The 21,797-nt window shown below is 42.4% G+C and overlaps 1 protein-coding gene across 1 annotated transcript in view; it reads right to left on the minus strand.

The window, feature by feature from the left end:
- Positions 1–21,797, minus strand: part of limch1b (LIM and calponin homology domains 1b) — a 224,617-nt gene that overhangs the window by 26,395 nt on the left and 176,425 nt on the right. The window contains exons 9-15 of the mRNA XM_052573775.1: positions 19,596–19,835; positions 19,219–19,297; positions 19,011–19,087; positions 18,753–18,837; positions 18,444–18,466; positions 710–850; positions 556–629 (exon numbers count right to left, since the gene is read on the minus strand). Coding sequence (XP_052429735.1) covers positions 556–629; positions 710–850; positions 18,444–18,466; positions 18,753–18,837; positions 19,011–19,087; positions 19,219–19,297; positions 19,596–19,835 — 719 coding nt within the window. The remainder of the gene's footprint in view (positions 1–555; positions 630–709; positions 851–18,443; positions 18,467–18,752; positions 18,838–19,010; positions 19,088–19,218; positions 19,298–19,595; positions 19,836–21,797) is intronic.

Below are 21,797 nucleotides of genomic sequence, written 5' to 3' on the forward strand. Positions count from 1 at the left end.
GCGTTTGAATTAAAATCGTTTTTTTTTCCTAGTTGTAGTAATGTTCTGAAAACATTAGGCCGGTGACACACTGGCATATTGCACCTGTCAAACATAGTCTATTTTGCTGTCAATACTGTTGACGGTGTCCTTTATCAGTAGGCTTTTACTGATAATACTGATATACTGATAAACGCTACGCTCACGCCACGCAGCCAGTGTGTCACCGGCCTTAGAATCAGCTGCAGGGGAGGGATTTGTGCTGAACGCGGAGACTTCCGCCACTTAATATGTTTGATTGGAAACACGAAAATGTACCGCAAATATACCGCAAACAAAATATTGCATTCGGTCATTCGAATCATGTGCGAAACGGTCCGGTACGAATACACGTACCGTTACACCCCTAGTAGACAGACATGGTCTCTGTGAGCTATTGTTGTAGGAACAAGAGAATTTTATTCAAAAATTGTGTCTCATAAGAAGGAAAAATAAAGTTCTGAAATTACAATTGAAATTATTAGGTGAACTATTCCTTTATTTTTTACTTCTAGAGTTGTCCTAGATCTTACTGACATCTGTAAACTCTCTGTCTGTCTTTGGGCTGCTTCACTGTTGCCGACTTCTCTTTGCCTAAAAGTCCCAGAGCTCTGATGGAGTGAGAAATGTGATCAGTATCATTTACCTCATCATCAAGCACTTCATCTAATGTTCTTCGTTAAATTCTTACCATCTGCTTCTCCTGTAGCCTCTGTTTGTTTTCTGGCTTAGGGTGGGATTGTAAAGTGCTGTGGGTTTTGGGAAGGGCTGATCGTGCAATCGTTGAGTGAGGGGCCAGAGGGGTCAGGGTCTCTTCCAGAATCTTTCTCTCCTGTATTGACAAAAAAAAAAAAAAAAAGTCATGGCAATGCTTCTATGAATACAATTTTTTGTCAGATAACTGAGGCTATTGTTACAAATTATGTGATTATGTATTATGTTACATCAATTTACCATAGTATGTTTCTTGCAAAAAAAAAAAAAAAAAAAAAAAAATTAAAAAACACAGAAGATTCTTGCACAGTTTGAGCACCTCATATTAATTTCTCCGTATGTAAGGTCTGTTTTGTTTTTTGTTTTTTTCTTGTTTTCATGCCTTTTATTTTGTAAATTGATTAATGTGTCATGCTTCCCTTACCCTCGTGTATTTCTGCCCTGTGTATGTGTCAATTTCTGATTGGTTTTTATAGTCATGCGTCTTATAGTCTTATAGTTTTATAGTCAAGTTCTGCTCATTACACAGTAGTAACATTACACAGTAGTAAGAAAAACTGTTATAATCAGGGTGTGACTTTTCAGAAAGATGGGATCCTGGTCTATATATCCCTATACGTGTAGTTTTGATTTATTTTTCATCTGTTAGTTATCTATAGAGACAGAGCACAGAACTTTACCATGACCGGAAGGTGGGGGGAAAATTTATGGATTTGCAGTGAATCGCCTTTCTACTAGGTCATTAATCCAAGATGATAGAAAGAATACAATGACAATAATTTGGCAAAATAATGTATTGATACAAACATGTCTAATAGAACAGTGGATAATTTTAACGCTCTGCAGGCATTATGTACATTCTTTGATTTAATCCAAAATATAAACAAATCCGGCAGAGTTGTGTGTGTGTGTGTGTTTTTTTTTTTTTTTTTTTTTTGTTTTTGTTTTTGTTTGTTTTTTGTTTTTTTTGGGGGGGGAGGGGGTGTACCACTGATCTTATTTTGGTGTATGATGTATTTTTCCTAGAAAGGAGTAATTGAATATGGTATCAGTGATCATAATATTATTTTCTGTGCAATAGTTAATTAAGATTTAGTCATCATAAAACAGCATGAACTAGGTTGTTAAAAATATAATATTGACACATTTAAAGACATTTAACTTCTATCTTTAATTTAATTGGAGTGGTATAAAAAAAAATTCTCAATAGCTGATGATGCTTGGATAAATGTTATTATTATTATTATTTTTTTAATTTTAAGTTTTATTTGTTTTTGGCATCCATATCCTTGTAGTCACTGTGTCGACATATAGCACAACTGTGCTCACGGCGATCCTAATTTGAATCCCGCCTTGAGGTCCTTTGCTGATCCTGCTCCTTTCTCTCCTCCCAGTGCTTTCATGTCAGCTCTCCACTGTCCTCTCACGATAAAGGCATAAAAAGCCCATAAATATAACTTTTTAAAAAAATACTCAAAACTAAATTGAAATTCTGAATTTGAATTGAAAATATTGGAAATATCTAAAAGCAGCAATAGGACTCTCTTGATTTATAGAAAAACTAGGAATCAAGAGAACTATCTAAAATTTAAAGCACTCAGAAATTTAGGACAGAAAAAATATAAAAGAGGCAAAAGTTAATTTTATTAACCCTTATGCATTGTTGGGGACGTTTTTGTCCACTAGGGGGTAACGTTGTTTTTGTTTGTTTTTTGTTTTTTTTTGGGGGGGGAGGGGGTGTACCACTGATCTTATTTTGGTGTATGATGTATTTTTCCTAGAAAGGAGTAATTGAATATGGTATCAGTGATCATAATATTATTTTCTGTGCAATAGTTAATTAAGATTTAGTCATCATAAAACAGCATGAACTAGGTTGTTAAAAATATAATATTGACACATTTAAAGACATTTAACTTCTATCTTTAATTTAATTGGAGTGGTATAAAAAAAATTCTCAATAGCTGATGATGCTTGGATAAATGTTATTATTATTATTTTTTTTTTAATTTTAAGTTTTATTTGTTTTTGGCATCCATAGCCTTGTAGTCACTGTGTCGACATATAGCACAACTGTGCTCACGGCGATCCTAATTTGAATCCCGCCTTGAGGTCCTTTGCTGATCCTGCTCCTTTCTCTCCTCCCAGTGCTTTCATGTCAGCTCTCCACTGTCCTCTCATGATAAAGGCATAAAAAGCCCATAAATATAACTTTTTAAAAAAATACTCAAAACTAAATTGAAATTCTGAATTTGAATTGAAAATATTGGAAATATCTAAAAGCAGCAATAGGACTCTCTTGATTTATAGAAAAACTAGGAATCAAGAGAACTATCTAAAATTTAAAGCACTCAGAAATTTAGGACAGAAAAAATATAAAAGAGGCAAAAGTTAATTTTATTAACCCTTATGCATTGTTGGGGACGTTTTTGTCCACTAGGGGGTAACGTTGAGTCTTTTTTTGGCCACAAGTTTCTCTTTGTTAAGCTAATGGAATGATTTTTGGTGGCAAATCTTATTTTGACCCATATTTTGGGAAAATGCAAATTTGAAATGCATTAGTTGCATGCTTTGACACTTAGATAAATTTTGATAGCATGTTTTATTATGTTTCTAGAATTTTGCCAGCCTATTTAACTCTTTTTGACACATTTTAATTTGTCCCTAGGAGTCCATAACAGTGTTAACATTGTCACTAGAGTTGGGTCCGAGTCCACCTTTGTCGAGTACAATTAAATTAAAAAAGATTATAAATTGGTATTGTGAATTTTTACATTCTATTAATATTTTAACCTTTCAACCCATTAAACCAATGGCAATATAAAAATGTAATAAAAAATACCACTGTTACATCTAGTCATTGCCATTGAACATTTTTATTTTATGTCAACAGAACTAGTTTCCTATCAAAAAAGGTTTCAAAGTTTTATTGTATTACAAGTGCATGAAAATACAAATGAACCTGTTTTATTATTGTATCACACTGTATTGTCCTCCAGTTAAAGCTGACATTTCAATTATTCACTCCCTCTCCCCCACATTTGACAGAGGTAAAGTGCAGCCAATGAGGAGATCCTTAATGATGGCATTATGAATTTCTTGTTTTCTTGGAGACCTTGCATCATACAGTTGCACTGCTTGTTTGGTCAATTCTGGTCTTGCAAATCCTGCAATGCTGAGCTGTGCAGCATCTGTTGGTTGCTGCTGCTGTCTTTGGTACTCGGTTGCATCGGTTTTCGGATCACCAGTACACTGAACCGAAAACCGTTTCTTTCGGACACGTCCGATTTAAGAACCGATGAACTGATGATACTGTGCATGCGTGTAATTTTTCAAGTATTTTGTTAAACATCGGAAAGTGTGCTAAAATAACTAAATTATATATATATATATATAATATATATATAATATATTATATAATATATTATATAATTTTTATTTATTTATTTTTTAATGCATGTTTCTAATCTGTATATTGTAGATTATGTATGGGCCAAAGGGGTTTACAGGGAAGTTGGACAATAATTAAATCTCTAAAGACTCTATGTTTAATAGGAATAAGGGATGATTTATGAAATATCAGTACTGTATTTATAGTTAATGATGACACATTCACAAATTGAGTTTGTAGTAAACAGAACGCGAACACGAGTAAAGCAGCTGATGATACTGAACTGCAGCACGTGCTGGTTAGAGCGGTTCTCGTTCTCGAGTCAAGAACCGGTTGCATCGGCTTTTGGATCATCAGTAAACTGAACTGAAAACAGTTTCTTCTATGTTTCTTTTGAACGCGTCTGATTCGAGAACCGAGGAGCTGATGATACTGCGCATGTGTGATTCAGCGTAAAGCCGACTGACTCATAGCGCGTCTGAACCGAACTGATTCTTTTGGTGATTGATTCTGAACTGATTCTGTGCTAATCCCTGTGTGCACATTGCGGTTACTGTATTTGGGTGTGATGTTACAAAACTTAATTGTAAACTTTTCATGATTATGAGGTTTTTAACTGACTGAAGTTATGATTAGTGACTTTATATATTTGAATGTTTGGTAGACTTGACGCCGTTACGTCATCCCCAATGACGTAAAAGAACCGGTGAACCGTTTTTTTTCAACCGGTTTATTGAATCAAACCGTCCGAAAGAACCTTGTTCGCGGAAAAAAAATCGAATTTCCCATCACTAATCCACATTGATATCCAGTGAGTGATGTGTGTGTTTCGTCTGCAAGCATAAGATGATATGCTACTGCTGCCTGCCGATGTGGTGCAGTAAAATGACAGAAGGGGAGGCATTCATTAATTTCTCAATTTCTCAATCATCTCAATTTTATGCTGGTTTTATTGTTACACATGACGCGGACTCAACTGTACTCGGAATATTTTCCGAGTCCAAAATGTTCAAGTCCATGTCAAGTCCGAGTACAAATTCACCCGAGTGCGTGACAAGTCCGAGTTCGTTCAAAATTGGACACAAGTTCAAGTACCCCAACTCTAATTGTCACTACCTGTTACCAGGAGGTGGCGCTATGACTATAACTAAATTTGTTCATGGGTGTTTGTTCAGGACAGAACACTTATCACACGTGTGAAGTTTGGGGAAGATTGGATATTGCTTGCCTGAGTTACAACAACTTCCTTTTTCATTACATTATTAGCATGTTTTAGCACTTAGCTAAGTGTTGCTAGCATGTATTAGTATGTATATAATATGTTGCCAGCCTATTTAACACTTGTTTACACTTTTTAATATGTTCCTAGGAGTCTGTAACAGTGTTAACCTTATCGCTTCCTGTTACCAGCAGGTGACGCTATGACTATAACTGAATTTGGTCATGGGTGTTTGTTCAGGACAGAACACCTATCACACGTGTGAAGTTTGGGAAAGATTGGACATTGCTTGCCTGAGTTACAGCAACTTCCTTTTTCATTACATTATTAGCATGCTTTAGCACTTAGCTAAGTGTTGCTAGCATGTATTAGTATGTATCTAGTATGTTGCCAGCCTTTTTAACACTTCTTGATGCTTATTATTATGTTCCTAGGAGTCCATAACAGTGTTAACCTTGTCACTTCCTGTTACCAGCAGGTGGCGCTATGACTATAACTGAATTTGGTCATGGGTGTTTGTTCAGGACAGAACACCTATCACACAAGTGATGTTTGGGGAAGATCGGTCATTGCTTGGAAAATAATCCTAAACCCTCCAGGCTTGAGCCCTAATTATAAACGGAGCAGATATAATAGGGTCCTCACACCATCGGTGCTCGGGCCCTAAATATATCCAAATAGAAAACAGTTAATTTAAATAGGCTAGTAAAATATTTCAAAATGTTTCTGTTTTGCTGTACTTTGCATCAAATAAATGCAGGCTTGGTGAACAGAAGAGACTTCTTTAAAAAATATTAATAAGCTTGCTGTTCAAAAACTGTTGACTGGTAGTGGATACTATAGGCAACTTTAATTTTTTTCTCCAAATTTCTTGCTTTTAATTGGCTTAGGAATCTAGAACTGCTGGGCAATAACAAATAATAATGATTTGTTTATATACTACAAACTATTTTTTTATCTCATAATATGGCAGTAATATTTTTTATCTGTAATAAATGCTTGTCAATTTGTACTGCATTGTTCATACTTTATATATCACCTGCTGGAAATGACTTGAAAAACCATATATAGTTGCAATCATATGTTTAATATAGTGTTGTTTCCAAAGGATATTGGGGTAGGGATACACGCAGTTTGTGTGTTGTCTCACACAAGATCTCAGTCTCGAGCTGCAATAATGGGGAATGGAGCTCGCATAGTCGGCTCTCGGGGGCTGACTGTGCTTTTCCCGCTGTTAAGCACTCCGCTCTCTCCGGACATGCTCCAAGGACTGTGTCCGTGCCTGTGAGGCGTGGCGGAGACTGAGATTGCGGAGATCGCACATGATATGGCGGACGGGTTGGGGATGGCTCTTTCTATCTCCACCCATGTTTCCAAGAACTTGTTCACGAGTCTTGGAAGCCCACACTGCTATTTCTTTCTCCTCTTAGAGAGAGCTCACTGCTGTGGCCATCTTTCTCTGAGGAGATTGATGTTGTTTGTGTGACTGAGCGGCTCACGCGCTGATGACGCAAGAGTCTAGAGTCAGAGTGGTGCTCACAGGCCTAAAGCAGCTAGTACACTCTCTCTCAGCACTCTCTCAGTTATTGCCCAGAAATGTAGCAGTGGTAACCAGAGTTACACTAGAGGTCAATCTCGAGAGATATATTCCCTTAGTAGACTATTGGACAGTGAGAGGCAGTCACCATCTGACATGGCTGTGCTTCAAGCACTAAAATAGTTTCTCCCAGACCTATGAGGTCACTATGTGTTGGTACGCATTGACAAAACAGCTGTGTATCTTATTTGAACCACCAGAGGGGTCTGCTTTCGTGTCCCTTGTACAAGTTGGTGCTCCAGATCCTTATTGGGTCCCAGACAAACTCTTCTCACTGAGAGAAGTTCACATTACTGGGCATCTGAATATGGGAGCAGACATCCTGTCAAGGCAGTGGTAAAGGCCCAGGGAATTGTTAAACAGATATGGAGAGTCTTTGGCCAGGCTTAGGTGGACCTGTTGGTGACTCCGATGACATTGCACTGTCCCCTCTTTTTCTCTCTCTGACTCATCCAGCTCAACTGGAGCTGCATGTCATGGTACAGATATGGCCGAGGCTTCCTCTGTATGACTTTCCTTCCGATTGTTCTGCTCCCGGGAGTTCTGGTTCTGGACCTGATTTTCCTCCTAGATTGCTCTCCAGGGGAGATTCCCATCAGGAGGGACCTCCTCTCACAGTCGCAGGACATGACCCAGCCAGGAGATGGGGGTAATGGGTGTGGCCCCTGAGGGGGCACAGGTTGTAGCTTTTGGTCGCTCAAATGAGGTTGTTGAGACCATCCTCCAATCCAGAGCTCCCTCCATGAGGAAACTGTGTGCCTGGAAGTACAGTTCTGGAGTTCCTGCAGACCCTTCTCTCTGCAGGGTTGACCCACTCCAGCCTGAAGGTCTATGTGGTGGGCATTGCGGCCTTCCAAGTCCCTCTCGGTGGCCAGTCTGTAGGAAGACAACCTCTGGTAGATGTTTCCTCTGTGGTGCACTGAAGCTGAGGCCTCCGGCCAGAAGAAGCTTATGCTAAGCAGTTGATCAGGATGCCATCCTAAAGCCTTGAGTCCTATGATCTCCCCTCTCTTGGGGGTCAAGACTCCTACTTCTGAAGTTTGCCTTTGGGGCGGGATGGCCCCACCTACTTGTCAGGCTCCTGGCTCCTTTTCTCGCTTTAGATGTGCTCTTCTATGCTAGGCAGAAATTTGAAAGTCAGCGGCATGAGCATATTCATTCCCAAAGCGTCCTCTGAATGGATGTTGATGTTCCTGAAGAGGAACGTCTCAGGTTATGCATGTAACCATGGTTCCTTGAGAGAACAAGATGCTGTGTCTCAGGGCCATACATCCAGCATTCCTGCCAGTGCTTACTTCATTCCTAGAAGCTGTTGCTGGTTTCACCACACATGCTTTTAAGCTTCCTGGTCGCTACATCAACCCGCACTGTGATGTCTCAACCATCCATTGACTGATTGTATACGTGGTTCAGAGCCAGTCACGCTGAAGGGCATTCCCAAAGCGTCCTCCGTCACAGGGTCTCATTCCCTCGAGGAGCCATGGTTACATGTTTAACCTGAGATGTTATCCCCTCTCTAAATGTAATCTATTGCTGCGGGAGAATGGTAAGATAAAAAGAGTCTTCTGTCTTTTAAAACCTTGGCTTGGTGGTGGCTCTGCTTAGAATAGAGCATGCCTATTATAAAATGATTAAATGTGTGGAATCTTTTATGTACATTAGGGGGATAAATTAGATATTTTGTACAGTAGATGATGATGAAGATTTAATGATGGCTTTTTATAATGTTTTTACCAGATCCAGTCTGTATCCAGATCAGAGGGTCACTACAGTCACCCGGATCCAGTACGTATCCAGACCAGATGGTGGATCAGCACCTAGAAAGGACCTCTACAGCCCTGAAAGACAGCGGAGACCAGGACAACTAGAGCCCCAGATACAGATCCCCTGTAAAGACCTTGTCTTAGAGGACCACCAGGACAAGACCACAGGAAACAGATGATTCTTCTGCACAATCTGACTTTGCTGCAGCCTGGAATTGAACTACTGGTTTCGTCTGGTCAGAGGAGAACTGACCCCCCAACTGAGCCTGGTTTCTCCCAAGGTTTTTTTCTCCATTCTGTCATCGATGGAGTTTCGGTTCCTTGCCGCTGTCGCCTCTGGCTTGCTTAGTTGGGGTCACTTCATCTACAGCGATATCATTGACTTGATTGCAAATAAATGCACAGACACTATTTAAACTGAACAGAGATGACATAACTGAATTCAATGATGAACTGCCTTTAACTATCATTTTGCATTATTGACACACTGTGTTCCAAATGAATGTTGTTCAGTGCTTTGACGCAATGTATTTTGTTTAAAGCACTATATAAATAAAGGTGATTGATTGATTGATTGATCAGCAGTATTTATTATTTTTTGTTTTGTGAGTTTGTTATATTGTGAAACCTAGCTATTAGCTTAATATTGCTTTAATAAATGTGTATTTGAATTCAAAAATTCAATCTCTCTCTATATATACACTGTATACACTACCGTGCAAAGGTCTTAGGCCATTAGTATTTATCCTTTGCTGTAGTGTGGCAGTAGGAAATATCATTTTGTATTCCAAACATTCCTTTTGCCATTAATTGTAATAAACCAATGGGCTTTTTGTATGCATAAGTAGTCTGACAACAGCCAGTGCTCCACACAGAGATCTGATCTCAACCTAATCCAGTCTGTCTGGAATTACATGAAGAAATGCACTAAATGCAAAAGAACTGTGATACATCTTCAGTCGCTTGAAGAAACCTTCCTACAAAGCTACAATACTGAGAAAAGTCAGGAGGGAGTTCAGCTTCCTGACAGCCCGATGGATGAATCTGTCCTTTAGTCTGCTGGTTCTGGCCTGGAGATTCCACAGTCCCCTTTCTGATGGCAGCAGACTGAAAAAGCTGTGTGATGAGTGTGTGGGATCACCTACAATGCAGAGGGCTTTGTGGGTGAGACGGGTTCCATAAATGTCATGGAGGGAGGGGAGAGAGACACCGATGATCTTCTCAGCTGCTCTCACTATGAGTCATAGTTTTTTGCGGCAGGACGAGCTGCAGGTGCATACCACACAGTGATGCAGCTAGTCAGGATGCTCTCAATGGTGCCTCTGTAGAAGGTGCAAATAATGGGGGCCAGGGATCTGGCTCTACTCAGTTTGCGACATTGCTGTGCTTTCTTGGCCAGTGCTGCTTTGTTGGCAGTCCTACAAACAATAATCTCCTTCATCTTCTCCACATTCAGAGAGAGATTATTGTCACTACACCATCTGGCCAGGTGGCACACCTTGCTCCTGTAGTTTGTCTCTTCTCTGTTGCTAATGAGACCCACTACAGTTGTGTCATCCACAAACTTAATGAAAAGGTTGTAGTTGTGTGACGGTGTGCAGTTGTGGGTCAACAGAGTGAAGAGAAGAGGGCTCAGCACACATCCTTTGGGGGCACCAGTGTTCAGTGTATGCAAACTGGAAGGGGTCCAGGGAGGGGGGGGTGCAGACCTGATATGGTGCATGACTAGCTGTTCAAAGCACTAAATGAGAATAGGAGTAAGTGCAACTGGACGGTAGTCATTGAAGCAGGGTGGAGATGGCTTCTTCAGGACTGGAATGATGGTGGTAGCTTTGAAGCATTTGGGGGACAACATTGACTTAGTGAGATATAGAAAATGTCTGTGAAGACATCAGTGACTTCCACTGCACAGTTTCTTAGTACAAGCCCAGGGATGTTGTCAGGACCCGGAGCTTTGCGGGCTTTGATCCTGCTGAGTGATCTCCTCAAGCTGTCCGGGAACAATGTCATCACTGGGAGGAGGTGGAGTCTTCTGTGCAGTGGTGCAATTTTGTTCCGCAAAGTGAGCAAAGATGACGTTCAGCTTTTTCAGCAGGGTGATGGTGCAGTCACAGGTTTGCGGTGGGGGGCTTGTAGTCTGTAATGGTTTATAATCCCCTGCCACAGGCTCAGACTGTCTCTGCTGTCGCTGAACTAATGGTCTATCTTACTGGAGTACTGTCTCTTAGCCTCTTTGAAACTGTGGGATAGGTTGGCCCTAGCTGTCCTCAGGCCCACCTCATCTTCAGCTCTGAAGGCAGCATTCTTAGCCTTCAGGAGTCTGTAGACCTCCCCTGTCATCCACAGTTTCTGGTTGGCCCAGACAGTGATGGACTTTGGTACTGTTACATCATCAATACACTTGGTGATGTAGGCAGTGACAGTCTCTGAGTACTTTTAGAGGTATGTGGTGTTATTGTATGTGGCAGCCTACTTAAACATATTCCAGTCAATGTGTCAAAACAGTCTTGAAGAGCCTCTGATGACCCTTTCGGCCACATTTGCATCTGTTTGTGAACTGGTTTGGCGACTTTAACAAGCGGTCTATATGCAGGCATTAACTTGACAGTGATGTGCTCTGAGGCACCAAGGTGGGGGAGGGCCTTTTAAGATCATCTCTGGGTGGTGTAAACAAAGTCCAGAGTGTTGTTACCCTGTGTTGGAAAGTCTATGTGTAGGTGTATTTTTGGGAACATACTCTTTAAATCTGCGTTGTTAAAATCCCCAGCTAAGATGAGAAAACCATCAACTCTGTCTGTTCAATAGCATGTCAGCTGATCAAGAAGTATAGTACAGTCTGGAACACTATTGCTGAGCCATGTTTCTGTGAATGTAAGAACACTACAGTCTCTTACAGTCCTCTGAGTTGAGCGTAGTAGTCGGATGTAGTCCATTTTATTGCCCCAAGAGCGTATTTATCCAGTACGATGGTGGGGATAGCTGGCTTGTGTGGTTTAGCCAGTAGCTTAGCCCGGATACCTCCGCTCTTACCCTTCTTCTGCTTCCTCTTCTGATGCTTTCGCTCTTCCTCAGGGTCCCAAGAAAAGTGTTCACCCCACTTCACCAGATTCAGCACTGGGGGAGGGACCTAACCATACCATCCGCACTATTATGCACCAACATGCAAATGCAGCATACAAGGATGCACCAGACAACACAAAAAACAGGAGGAGTGGAGTTGACAGAGAGACAGTTGATCTATAACCCTGAAGTAGTATATATCACCTGTTCTACTGGAGAAGAAGAATGTTAAGACAAGAAAAATTGGGAGATTCTGCTGCTTTACCATCTGTGTCATGGCCGGAATACAGGAAACACGGAGAGAAATCCAAGTGCGTGTATGATATTTATTTGAGGGGAATCCAAAGGGTAAACAGTCCAGGCATGGGTCAAAACCAGAATAACAATCCAACATGAGAACAGACAAAGACACATGGCAAGAGCAAGACTAGACTGCTCACAGAGCAGAAGACCACCACATCCTTGTGATCGATGCAGAAAGCCCCCAGGGCAGAGCAGAAGACCACCACATCCTTGTGGTCGAGGACGAAGCCCCCCAAGGCGGAGCAGAAGACCAGCACATCCGTGCGGCCGGACCAACGGGAGGACGAAACTCTGGTACTCCCATGGTGTTTCTACTGGATTCTAGAAGATCGGTGCTGACTTGACTCTGCTCATGAATATTATTGGTGACTTGCATTTGTTCATGAAGATCATTGGTGACTTGTATTTGTTCATGAAGATCAATGGTGACTTGCCTTTGTTCATGAAGATCAGTGGTGACTTGCCTTTGTTCATGAAGATCACCAGTGACTTGACTCAGTCCTTGAAGATCACCAGTGACCTGACACAGTCTTTGAAGACCACCGGTGACTTGATTCTGTCCTTGAAGACCACCAGTGACTTGACTCAGTCCTTGAAGACCACCAGTGACTTGACTCTGTCCTTGAAGATCACCAGTGACTTCACTCTGTCCTTGAAGATCACCAGTGACTTCACTCTGTCCTTGAAGATCACCGGTGACTTGACTCTGTCCTTGAAGATCACCAGTGACTAGTCCTGACTCTGGAAGGTCAACGGTGACTAGCCCTGATTCTGGAAGATCAAAGGTGACTAACCCTGACTCTGGAAGGTCAAAGGTGACTAACCCTGACTCTGGAAGGTCCACAAGCACCTGACTCGACTCTGGAGGGTCCATGAGCACCTGATTCAACTCTGGAGGGTCCATGAGCACCTGACTCGACTCTGGAGGGTCAAACGGAACCTGACTCAACTTTAGAAAGTCAACGGGCACCTGACTCAACTCTGGGAGGTCAACAGGAATCTGACTTGATTCAGGAGGATCAACTGGAACGTGACTCGACTCTGGATGGTCAACTGGAATTTGACTCGACTCTAGAAGATCAACAGGAACTAGCCCTGAATCTGGAACGTCAATGGTTACTAACCCTGACTCTGGAAGGTCAACGGTGACTAACCCTGACTCTGGAGGGTCCATGAATACCTGACTCAACTCTGGAGGGTCCACAAGCACCTGACTCAACTCTGGAGGGTCAACCGGAACCTGACTCAACTCTGGAAAGTCAACGGGCACCTGACTCCACTCTGGAAGGTCAACAGGAATCTGACTCGATTCAGGAGGATCAACTGCAACGTGACTCGACTCTGGATGGTCAACAGGAACCTGACTCGACTCTGGAGGGTCAACCGGAACCTGACTTGACTCTGGAGGGACAACCGGACACTGACTCAACTCTGGAGGGTCAACGGGAACCTGACTCGACTCTGGAGGGTTCACGGGAACCTGACTCAACTCTGGAAGGTCAGCTGTGTCTGTCATCCTGTGCAGAGGCGTTGGGCAAGCAGCCATCTTGTGCCATGACTCTGGACTGGCGGCCATTTTGGGCAGTAGCGCTGGACCGGCAGCCACCCTGGGCAGTGGCTCTGTGCTTGTGGCCATCTTGTGCTGTGGCACTGAGCTGGCGGCCATCTTGTCTCGTGGCGCTGGGCTGGCAGCCATCTAATGAAATGGCCATCCTTGGCAGCGGCGCTGGGTGGGCGGCCATTCTGCGCAGTGGCGCTGGGCTGGCGGCCATTCTGGGCAGTGGTGCTGGGCTGTCGACCACCTTGTGCTGTGACCCTGGGCTGGCAGACTTCTTCTGCAGTGGCGCTGGGCTGCCGGCCATCCCACCGGAAGAGACAGGAGTGGCTGGGGCATCCCACGGAAGCCGATGCTACAAGTAGCACACAAATTCCCAGAACTTGAATGTGTCCAAATGAGCCATTTCCTCTTGAGGAACCGGGTCACCCAGCCCAATATTAAAACAATCATTTAAGGCCGCGTCATTATATCCCATGCCCTCGGCCAGGGACCAGAACACCTGTGCCATGGCACCCACCTCATTACCCTCCTGGCGGAGGGCGGTCAACTTCAAATATTTAGCTCTCCACTCCACCATCCTGGTTGGGGAACGGGAAGCATCAAAAGACATACCGCTGGATCTTGCTGTGACGGAGTCCTTCTGTCACGGCCGGAATTCAGGAAACACGGAGAGAGATCCAAGTGCGTGACTGATATTTATTTGAGGGGAATCCAAAGGGTAAACAGTCCAGGCATGGGTCAAAACCAGAATAACAATCCAACATGAGAACAAACAAAGACACATGGCAAGAGCAAGACTACAGATTAACATTAAACAAGGACTCTGTGCCACATACTCACAAAGACCAGGTATAAATACACAGGGAGACACAACGCTAATGGGGAATTGACTGAGTGCAATGATTGATAACCCGTGACAGCTGGGTGCAATGATTTAGGCAGAGAAATGTGAGGAATGTGGTTCATGAAGTGACATACACCGTGGGGAAGAAGGACATCTAGTGGATAACCAGGGAACACAAACCAGACACTGTGACAATCTGGTATAGAATATTTAGTTTTTATTTTACTTATTTAACATTATCCTATTTAAAATAGTTTAAAAAGATGAAACGTGATGTAATGAATGAAAAAACTCCCATGAGCCACTGAAAATAATGAAAATAAAACATATTAACTAATGCTTACTTTCAAAACCTCACCATTACAGTTCCTGTTTCCATGGTAACAGTGACTCTGAATGGTTCCCCCTCAAGGGAACTTCGAACTGCGTCCTCTGAAGGGACACTATGGGGAACACCTCGTTGTGACCCGTGTCTGAAGCATACTTTGAAAAAACGCCAACTCGTTGGCCGGTGACAGCGTCTGACGCCACTACCGGCGCGACTATAAATAAGCGACCGGAGAGCACGTCATTTATCTTCTTCGTCTTCATTTGACTGTTTTGTTTGAAGTGCGCGTTTGAGAAACGACCACGGTAAGAGCGATCTTTACTTTTGTTATCATGGCTTCCACTAGCAAGGCGTTTAGACAGTGCGTGCATCCGTGTCAGCGTTATTTGACACCGGATGACACACACAGTCTTTGCGTTTTTTGTTTGGGCGAAGAGCCCGCGCGCGATGTCCTTGAGGGGGCGATTTGCGTGCACTGTGAGCGTTTTTCCATGAAAAAGCTCCGCTCTCGTTTGTCTCTCTTTTCGAGGAAAGAGGGACAGCCATCTGTCTCCCGCGGCTCAGGACCCGCCGCTGTTGAGGCACGGAGGAGAATGAGCTCGTGGGGATCACAGGTGGACCTCGTTGAAGAGTTTAGAGAGGGACTTTCTCTTTCTCGCTCTTCGGCGGCGGACGAGAATGAACTTCAGGAGGAAGACGTGTTATCATTAACCCTTTCTGATACTGAAGTTAGTGCTCTGCTGGGTTCTACCCAGGAAGAGCAGGAGATGTCTGAGGATGGCGAAGAAGCTGAGGCTGAGCCTTCTCAATCCTCCTGCCCTGCGTATGAGGAGCTGTTAGAGGTTATGGATCGTGCCACAGCAAAGTTAAACTTGCCATGGAAACGTACCAGCAAAATAACGCCGCGAGGTCGCCTTGATGAGCGTTATTTATCTGACCATAGCCCTCCAGCCCAGGTGAGCCTTCCATTCTTGCCTGATTTACATGCGGAAATCGAGAAAGAATGGAAGAGGCCATTTTCTTCTCGCATCCATCGGTTTCAGCATACGAGTTATGCTAACATCGAGGGCATGCGCGAAAATGGCTATGAGAAGATGCCCCCTGTAGAAGAGACGCTGGCTAGCTATCTGTGGGGGAAACATCCTCTCTTAAATCTCCCTCTTTGCCATCTAAGCCCCTCCAGGATACATCCCGCTTAAATGGCAAAGCATACGCAGCAGCAGGTCAGGCTGTGGCTTCATTGCACACTATGGCGGTGCTTCAGGCCTATCAGGCTGACCTGCTGAGGGACCTGGATAAAGGCGAGGGCCTTTCAGCTGATCAGGTGGCCGAGCTGCGCCGCACCACAGACCTCTCTCTCCGTGCTACCAAGCAGGCCGCCTCCGCCATGGGTAGGTCTATGGCTGCCATGGTAGTAACGGAGAGACATCTGTGGGTGAACCTGGCAGACATCGGGAAGAAAGAAAGGGGCTTTCTTCTCGATGCTCCGGTCTCGCCTTCTGAGCTTTTCGGTACCTCCGTCGAGATGGTGGTTGAAAAGTTCAGGGAGGCAAGGGCGCACTCAGCTGCTTTTAAAACCTTCATTCCACGAAGGTCCAGGTCCGAGCCCGAACAACATAGGGGTCCTGGCCCGTCTCGTTCTGAGGATCAAAGACGGGCGCAGAAGGCTAGTGTCGCGGCTCCCGCTCCTCCCCCGCCTATGGGCAGGGGCAAGAGGAATCGTGGGTCGCGAGGAGGTAAGCAGGACCTGAGGGATGTGATTCAGACGAGGCAGCGTTCTCGTCCGAATCAGAGCGATACCTAGAGAGAACAGTAACTGTTTTTATGTTTAACTTCTGCTCTTTTCCTCCCTTGCCTGAATTCCCCTGCGACCACCAGCTCTCCACCTGATCGAGGTTAGGTGGGGGAGAATTTCTCTCATAACAGTCTCATATGCTGGACCTATGATGTTTTTGGTTGGTTCTATATTCATAGTAACCACCTTACTGATGGTCTGGACTATAAGGAGGCGCCCTGTGAGCAGGGTTCCACTACAGGAGGATGGGTGAGTATGTAACCCTTTTTCTGTATATACTTATGAGTTGAATTGCTGGTGGTCATATGTCTACTAACTTTCTAAGTGAGTCTCTTTTACAGTGCTCAGTCATGGCATCTACTAACACCCGTCAGCACCGTCCTTCCGGCCTCGTGCTCTGGTATTAGGCGGCCGAGATCACGGGCTCCTGTGGGAGCCTCGCTGATCATCAGAACTGGCACGGCACTGCAGGAGATTTCATGAATGTTGGCCAGGTCACCCTGAGGGGCCTCCTGACCGCTTTTATAAAACACCTCTGCGATGCTTAGGAACCTGTTGGTACGCACGCTACATTCTGTGTACTTCTTAAAGTGGTAAGTGTGCACGCAAGTCTCTGCACACTTTTCTAAAATCCTGTATGGTAAGGGTTACGCGCTCAGCTTCGTTCCCTTTTTCGAGATGTTTAGACTTTGGTTCCTTTGGCTCCTTTCAGCCGGAGTGCATTTGTTTACACTCAAGCATCGCTTCCCTCATCAAGGGATATTGGAGCGGTTCTTGCAGTAGTTTTAACCACGGGCCCCTTTTTCCAGAAAAGGGTCACGTGTTAGTACGCTACTCTGAATTCAGAGTTCCTCTCGTTTGACGGTGTTCTCTGCTTTCCCCCTTCAGAGTGCCACGAGAACCCCTCCCTAGAACAGTATTTTAAAATCCATACTATGGTAAGTGTGCACGTGTATTCTTTGCGCACTTTCTGAAATCCACTCTGTGGTAAGTTCGCACGCTAAGGCTCTGCGTTCTTTCTAAAAATCCTTTATGGTAAGGGCTTCGCGCGGTGGCTTCGTGCCCTTTCTTGAGTTGGTGTAAAGCCCCGTTCAATTAAATTGGGTATGTAGCTTAGGCCTTTGGCCGTAAGGGATAGTGTCACAGACAGCTGTCTAAACGTCCTAGGGGCAACTCCCATAGAAATGGTAGAGTTGGTACTTAGTGTTCACCATGGTCTGGCCTGCGCTCCCCTCAGCATGGCGGCGTGGGTATACTGTTCCCCATAGTGTCCCTTCAGAGGACGCAGTTCGAAGTTCCCTTGAGAGGGAACGTCTCAGGTTACGAATGTAACCATGGTTCCCTGAGAGGGAACGAGACACTGCGTCCTCTAGATCCCTTGCCACGCTTCTGCCGCAAGCTTCTTGAAGAAGATAAATGACGTGCTCTCCGGTCGAGTTGGCGTTTTTTCAAAGTATGCTTCAGACACGGGTCACGACGAGGTGTTCCCCATAGTGTCCCTTCAGAGGACGCAGTGTCTCGTTCCCTCTCAGGGAACCATGGTTACATTCGTAACCTCAGACGATCTTGTTTCAGGATTATGGTTAGTGCAGTATTTCAAGTCAGACCTTTACTGACCCTTACTCTTTTACACCATTTAGCATAAAAAATCTAGCATATCATTTGTACAATTAATTTAATATTGATGATTCAAAAGAATCTCTTTGTGGAAAAATAATAATAAAAAAAAAATACCAGATGAGAGAAAAAAAAGGTATCCTTACTTTTTTTTTCTTAAAAACAAAAACAAATAAAGCCTCAAGGATGACGAAAGAGGAGAGAGTGAGATGAATGCATTTAATTTCTTTACTTACATTTCCATTTTTTTCTGCCATATCTGGAAAATTAAACATGCAATTTTTTAAAACATGGACTCATGAATTTCATGAATTATTCACTTTATTAATATGGTATTATACAGTGTGTAAGCATGTAATGTATCTATCCTATAGGATCTATATATAAAGGGATATCAAGTGGCAAATGTTAAATTATCCAGACTCTGATAAACCTGTGGAACAATTCAGTGGTTTTAAATTCTATATATCTAATGGGAGAAGTGAACACCAAGATGTTACTGTTATGTTTACTGCTGGCTAAAATTAATTCTGAATATCACTCACCTGATTTGGTTATGTATGATTCAAGGTTAGATGGTACTGATTGATTTGTTGATTTCTGTGGGATCTCAGTTGCTAGTTTATTTTCCTACAAAAAAAAAAAAAAAAAAAAAAAAAAAAAAAAAAAAAAAAAAAAAAAACCTTGGTTCAATAAATATAACAAATACATTTCATTATTTTAATATTCATTATATTTGTTTATGGTATTTTTCCTGTGTTTTTATATAAACACAAATACAATACAGATTGCTTTATGCCAACCTGCACAGCAGAGTAGTCAAACTGAATCATGGCCGTTTGAGAGTCACTCATATGTATCTTATCTGTCTGCTCTTGATCTACACAGGAACATGGACATGAACATGCATTTCCAAAGCGTTTTTTAAATTTTATATAATTTGTTTAAATTAAGAAAAAAGTGTATTTTGTATAATGAGCAAGGACATTTATCACATAAAAGCTAACCAACCTATCTTTTCTGCTTTTATCTCCAACACTTCTGGGAATATAGCGACATCACCAGCCTGTGGGACTGTTCCACCTTCAACCTGTGCAACAGACAGACTTCTTGAATGATAAGAATCCACTCAACTGCTGTATTGAGTGTAAACTCTCCATTCTTTTGATTGTATGGGTTGAGTATGGGGTGAGTAGGTTCTTGAACAACTTTACAAGGTTCTTAAAATAAAAAAATAAAAATAAATAATCCATAACTACTTTTTGATGTAGAGAATACAAATACGTTGGTAATTTTAAAGTATTAAAGTTTCCGTCATCATAGAGTAAGTAGTGCTGGATTTCTTTTTTCACATTCTTTTGCTTGTATGGGTTACAGCACATGCTTACCTCTGTTGTATCGGTGTCTTTCTCGTAATACTCTTGTGTGCACATAGATGAGAGTGTCTGGTCTGTGGGCTGGACCCCTGACATATCAGTATCTGTGATGTCTGAGGCTGTGTGTTGGTAAGAAGATGGGAAGAACTGCAGATAATCATCTTCTGCTTCTTTGTTTTTCTGTGGCCCTCCCTTCTTATTGCTATGGCTGGCATCCTTTCTTTCTCCAGTCACGCACATTATTTCATCCACCTGAGTGAGAGAGAGAGATTCAATATTCAGAATAGACATTTATTCCCCTTATTTTTTTAATCTTTTTTTTTTGTTTCATATTTTTTTTATCTTGTAAATCTTTAAAACAAGGCATATTTACTTTTAGATGCGAAGCTGTATGTGAAATATTTGTATTTTATTTTACATAGAACAATATAAGTAGTACTTTTATTTTAAATCATATTCACCAAATCGAATGGGTAACTCTAGTCATATCAGTAGCCTAATCAGATCACCTGATGATTCAGTTGGATCAACTGATGACTATTATGTTGAATGCACATGAATAAGTTAATTCTACTCACTTAATCTTGATGTTGTCTATATTTTCAGCCACTTATTTTAAACAAATAAATGAAATCTGACTGCATATAATGCATTTCTACAATGGCGTACGTCAGAGTTTTGAGATTTGTATCTTGTATACTGTTGCTCTATTGTTGGTCTGATTGCTTTTGTTGTCCTCCTTTTTTATAAGTTGCCAAATGAATATATGTAAATGTAAGTTAACAAAAAGCCTCTGCCATGACAGAAAAAAAAATGTGTGTGTGTATGTGTTTGTCTGTGTGTTTAAGCTTATTTGCTCTCTCTGAGCTCTCTGTTTTTGTCTTTGTAGGGAGAACTTCACATAGAAAGAACAAATTCACAAATACCCACATACCGGCTGAACACTAGCACCCATTCAACACATGCCCACTTTACTTCATTCCAGCCACCAGAGGGCAACATGCTACATTTCATGCTTTCTGAAAACACTACACTTCTATTGCAACTGTATTCCTACAGCACTAAATTATCCAGGATATTAGCACAACAAATTGTTGCTTTAGCAACCAATGTTACATTGCTCAAAAGCTGCACTTTAACAGCTCCAAAGGTAAAGTGGAGCTCCTAGTAATGAACAATTTAAATATAAACGTAGATTTCTCTTAAAGGGAATATAAATTAGGCATTTACTGACATAAAAGCAGTGCTTTAAGTGGGCCGGTACGCACCGGTACTCAGTAACGCCACTTCCAAATATAGCTCTTGAGTGTACTGCCACCTCTCCGTGCGCCCAGAACATGCCTTTAGCGTAACGGTATGCTTATCTGTTTTACTAGAGATTTTAATCTTTTGCCTGTGCTGCCACTTTTCCACTGTTAATAACTTAACGTGGCCGGAGAGGATATGTGAAACGCGCACACTCGACTCTGTAAAAATTCACAACCAGTGAACAATACTTAATAAGCTCTCCTGGCTTCAGACTCTAAGTACTAAAACAACACAATCATAATTAGATGACTCACTGGCTGACACCACAGCAAGCCAGAATGATGTCGTTGCAGGTCAGACGAAAGCTAATGAAGTAATGCAGTAGCTCTTTCAGGTAGGGTGACCAGACGTCCCGAAAAATTCAAGACAGTCCTGAAATCTAAACTGTTGTCCCGAATCCCGAATCTGGCCCTTATTGTCGCGAAAATTATACTAAAGCAAAATCTTGAGCAGTTATTGTCTGATAAACATTAAAAATTGCGGAGGTTGAGCCGTCTTGCAACCACACCCGCCGGCTGCTCTATGGCTGCAGCATCTTTTTTCTAAGTTCTAAAAAAAATAACGTAGTCTGTAGGCTAGGCACGAATTTAGATATTCATTTATCTAATTAATCTATATGCACAAAGACAATAGGACTTTTTTGTCCCCTTTTTGTTTTAAAGCTTGATGAAGAGAGTGCAAGTTGCTGCAGCTGCGAGTAGGACAGTGATGCACGCGTACAGGAGTGCTTGACAGTTCGCAGCACTGTGTACAAAAAATATGTTTAAGCTCATTAGCATTAGCATAGGTCACCCTATACTAAGGGTATTTTTTCAAAATCCTTTTGCACATTTTATTTATGTTCAGTAGCTTTTTCTAGCTCAAGCAAATCCACAAACTAATAAAAGGAATTTTTTTATAAGGTTG

The sequence above is a fragment of the Carassius gibelio genome, chromosome B14 (assembly GCF_023724105.1).
Source record: "Carassius gibelio isolate Cgi1373 ecotype wild population from Czech Republic chromosome B14, carGib1.2-hapl.c, whole genome shotgun sequence".
In the NCBI taxonomy this organism is placed as follows: Eukaryota; Metazoa; Chordata; class Actinopteri; order Cypriniformes; family Cyprinidae; genus Carassius; species Carassius gibelio.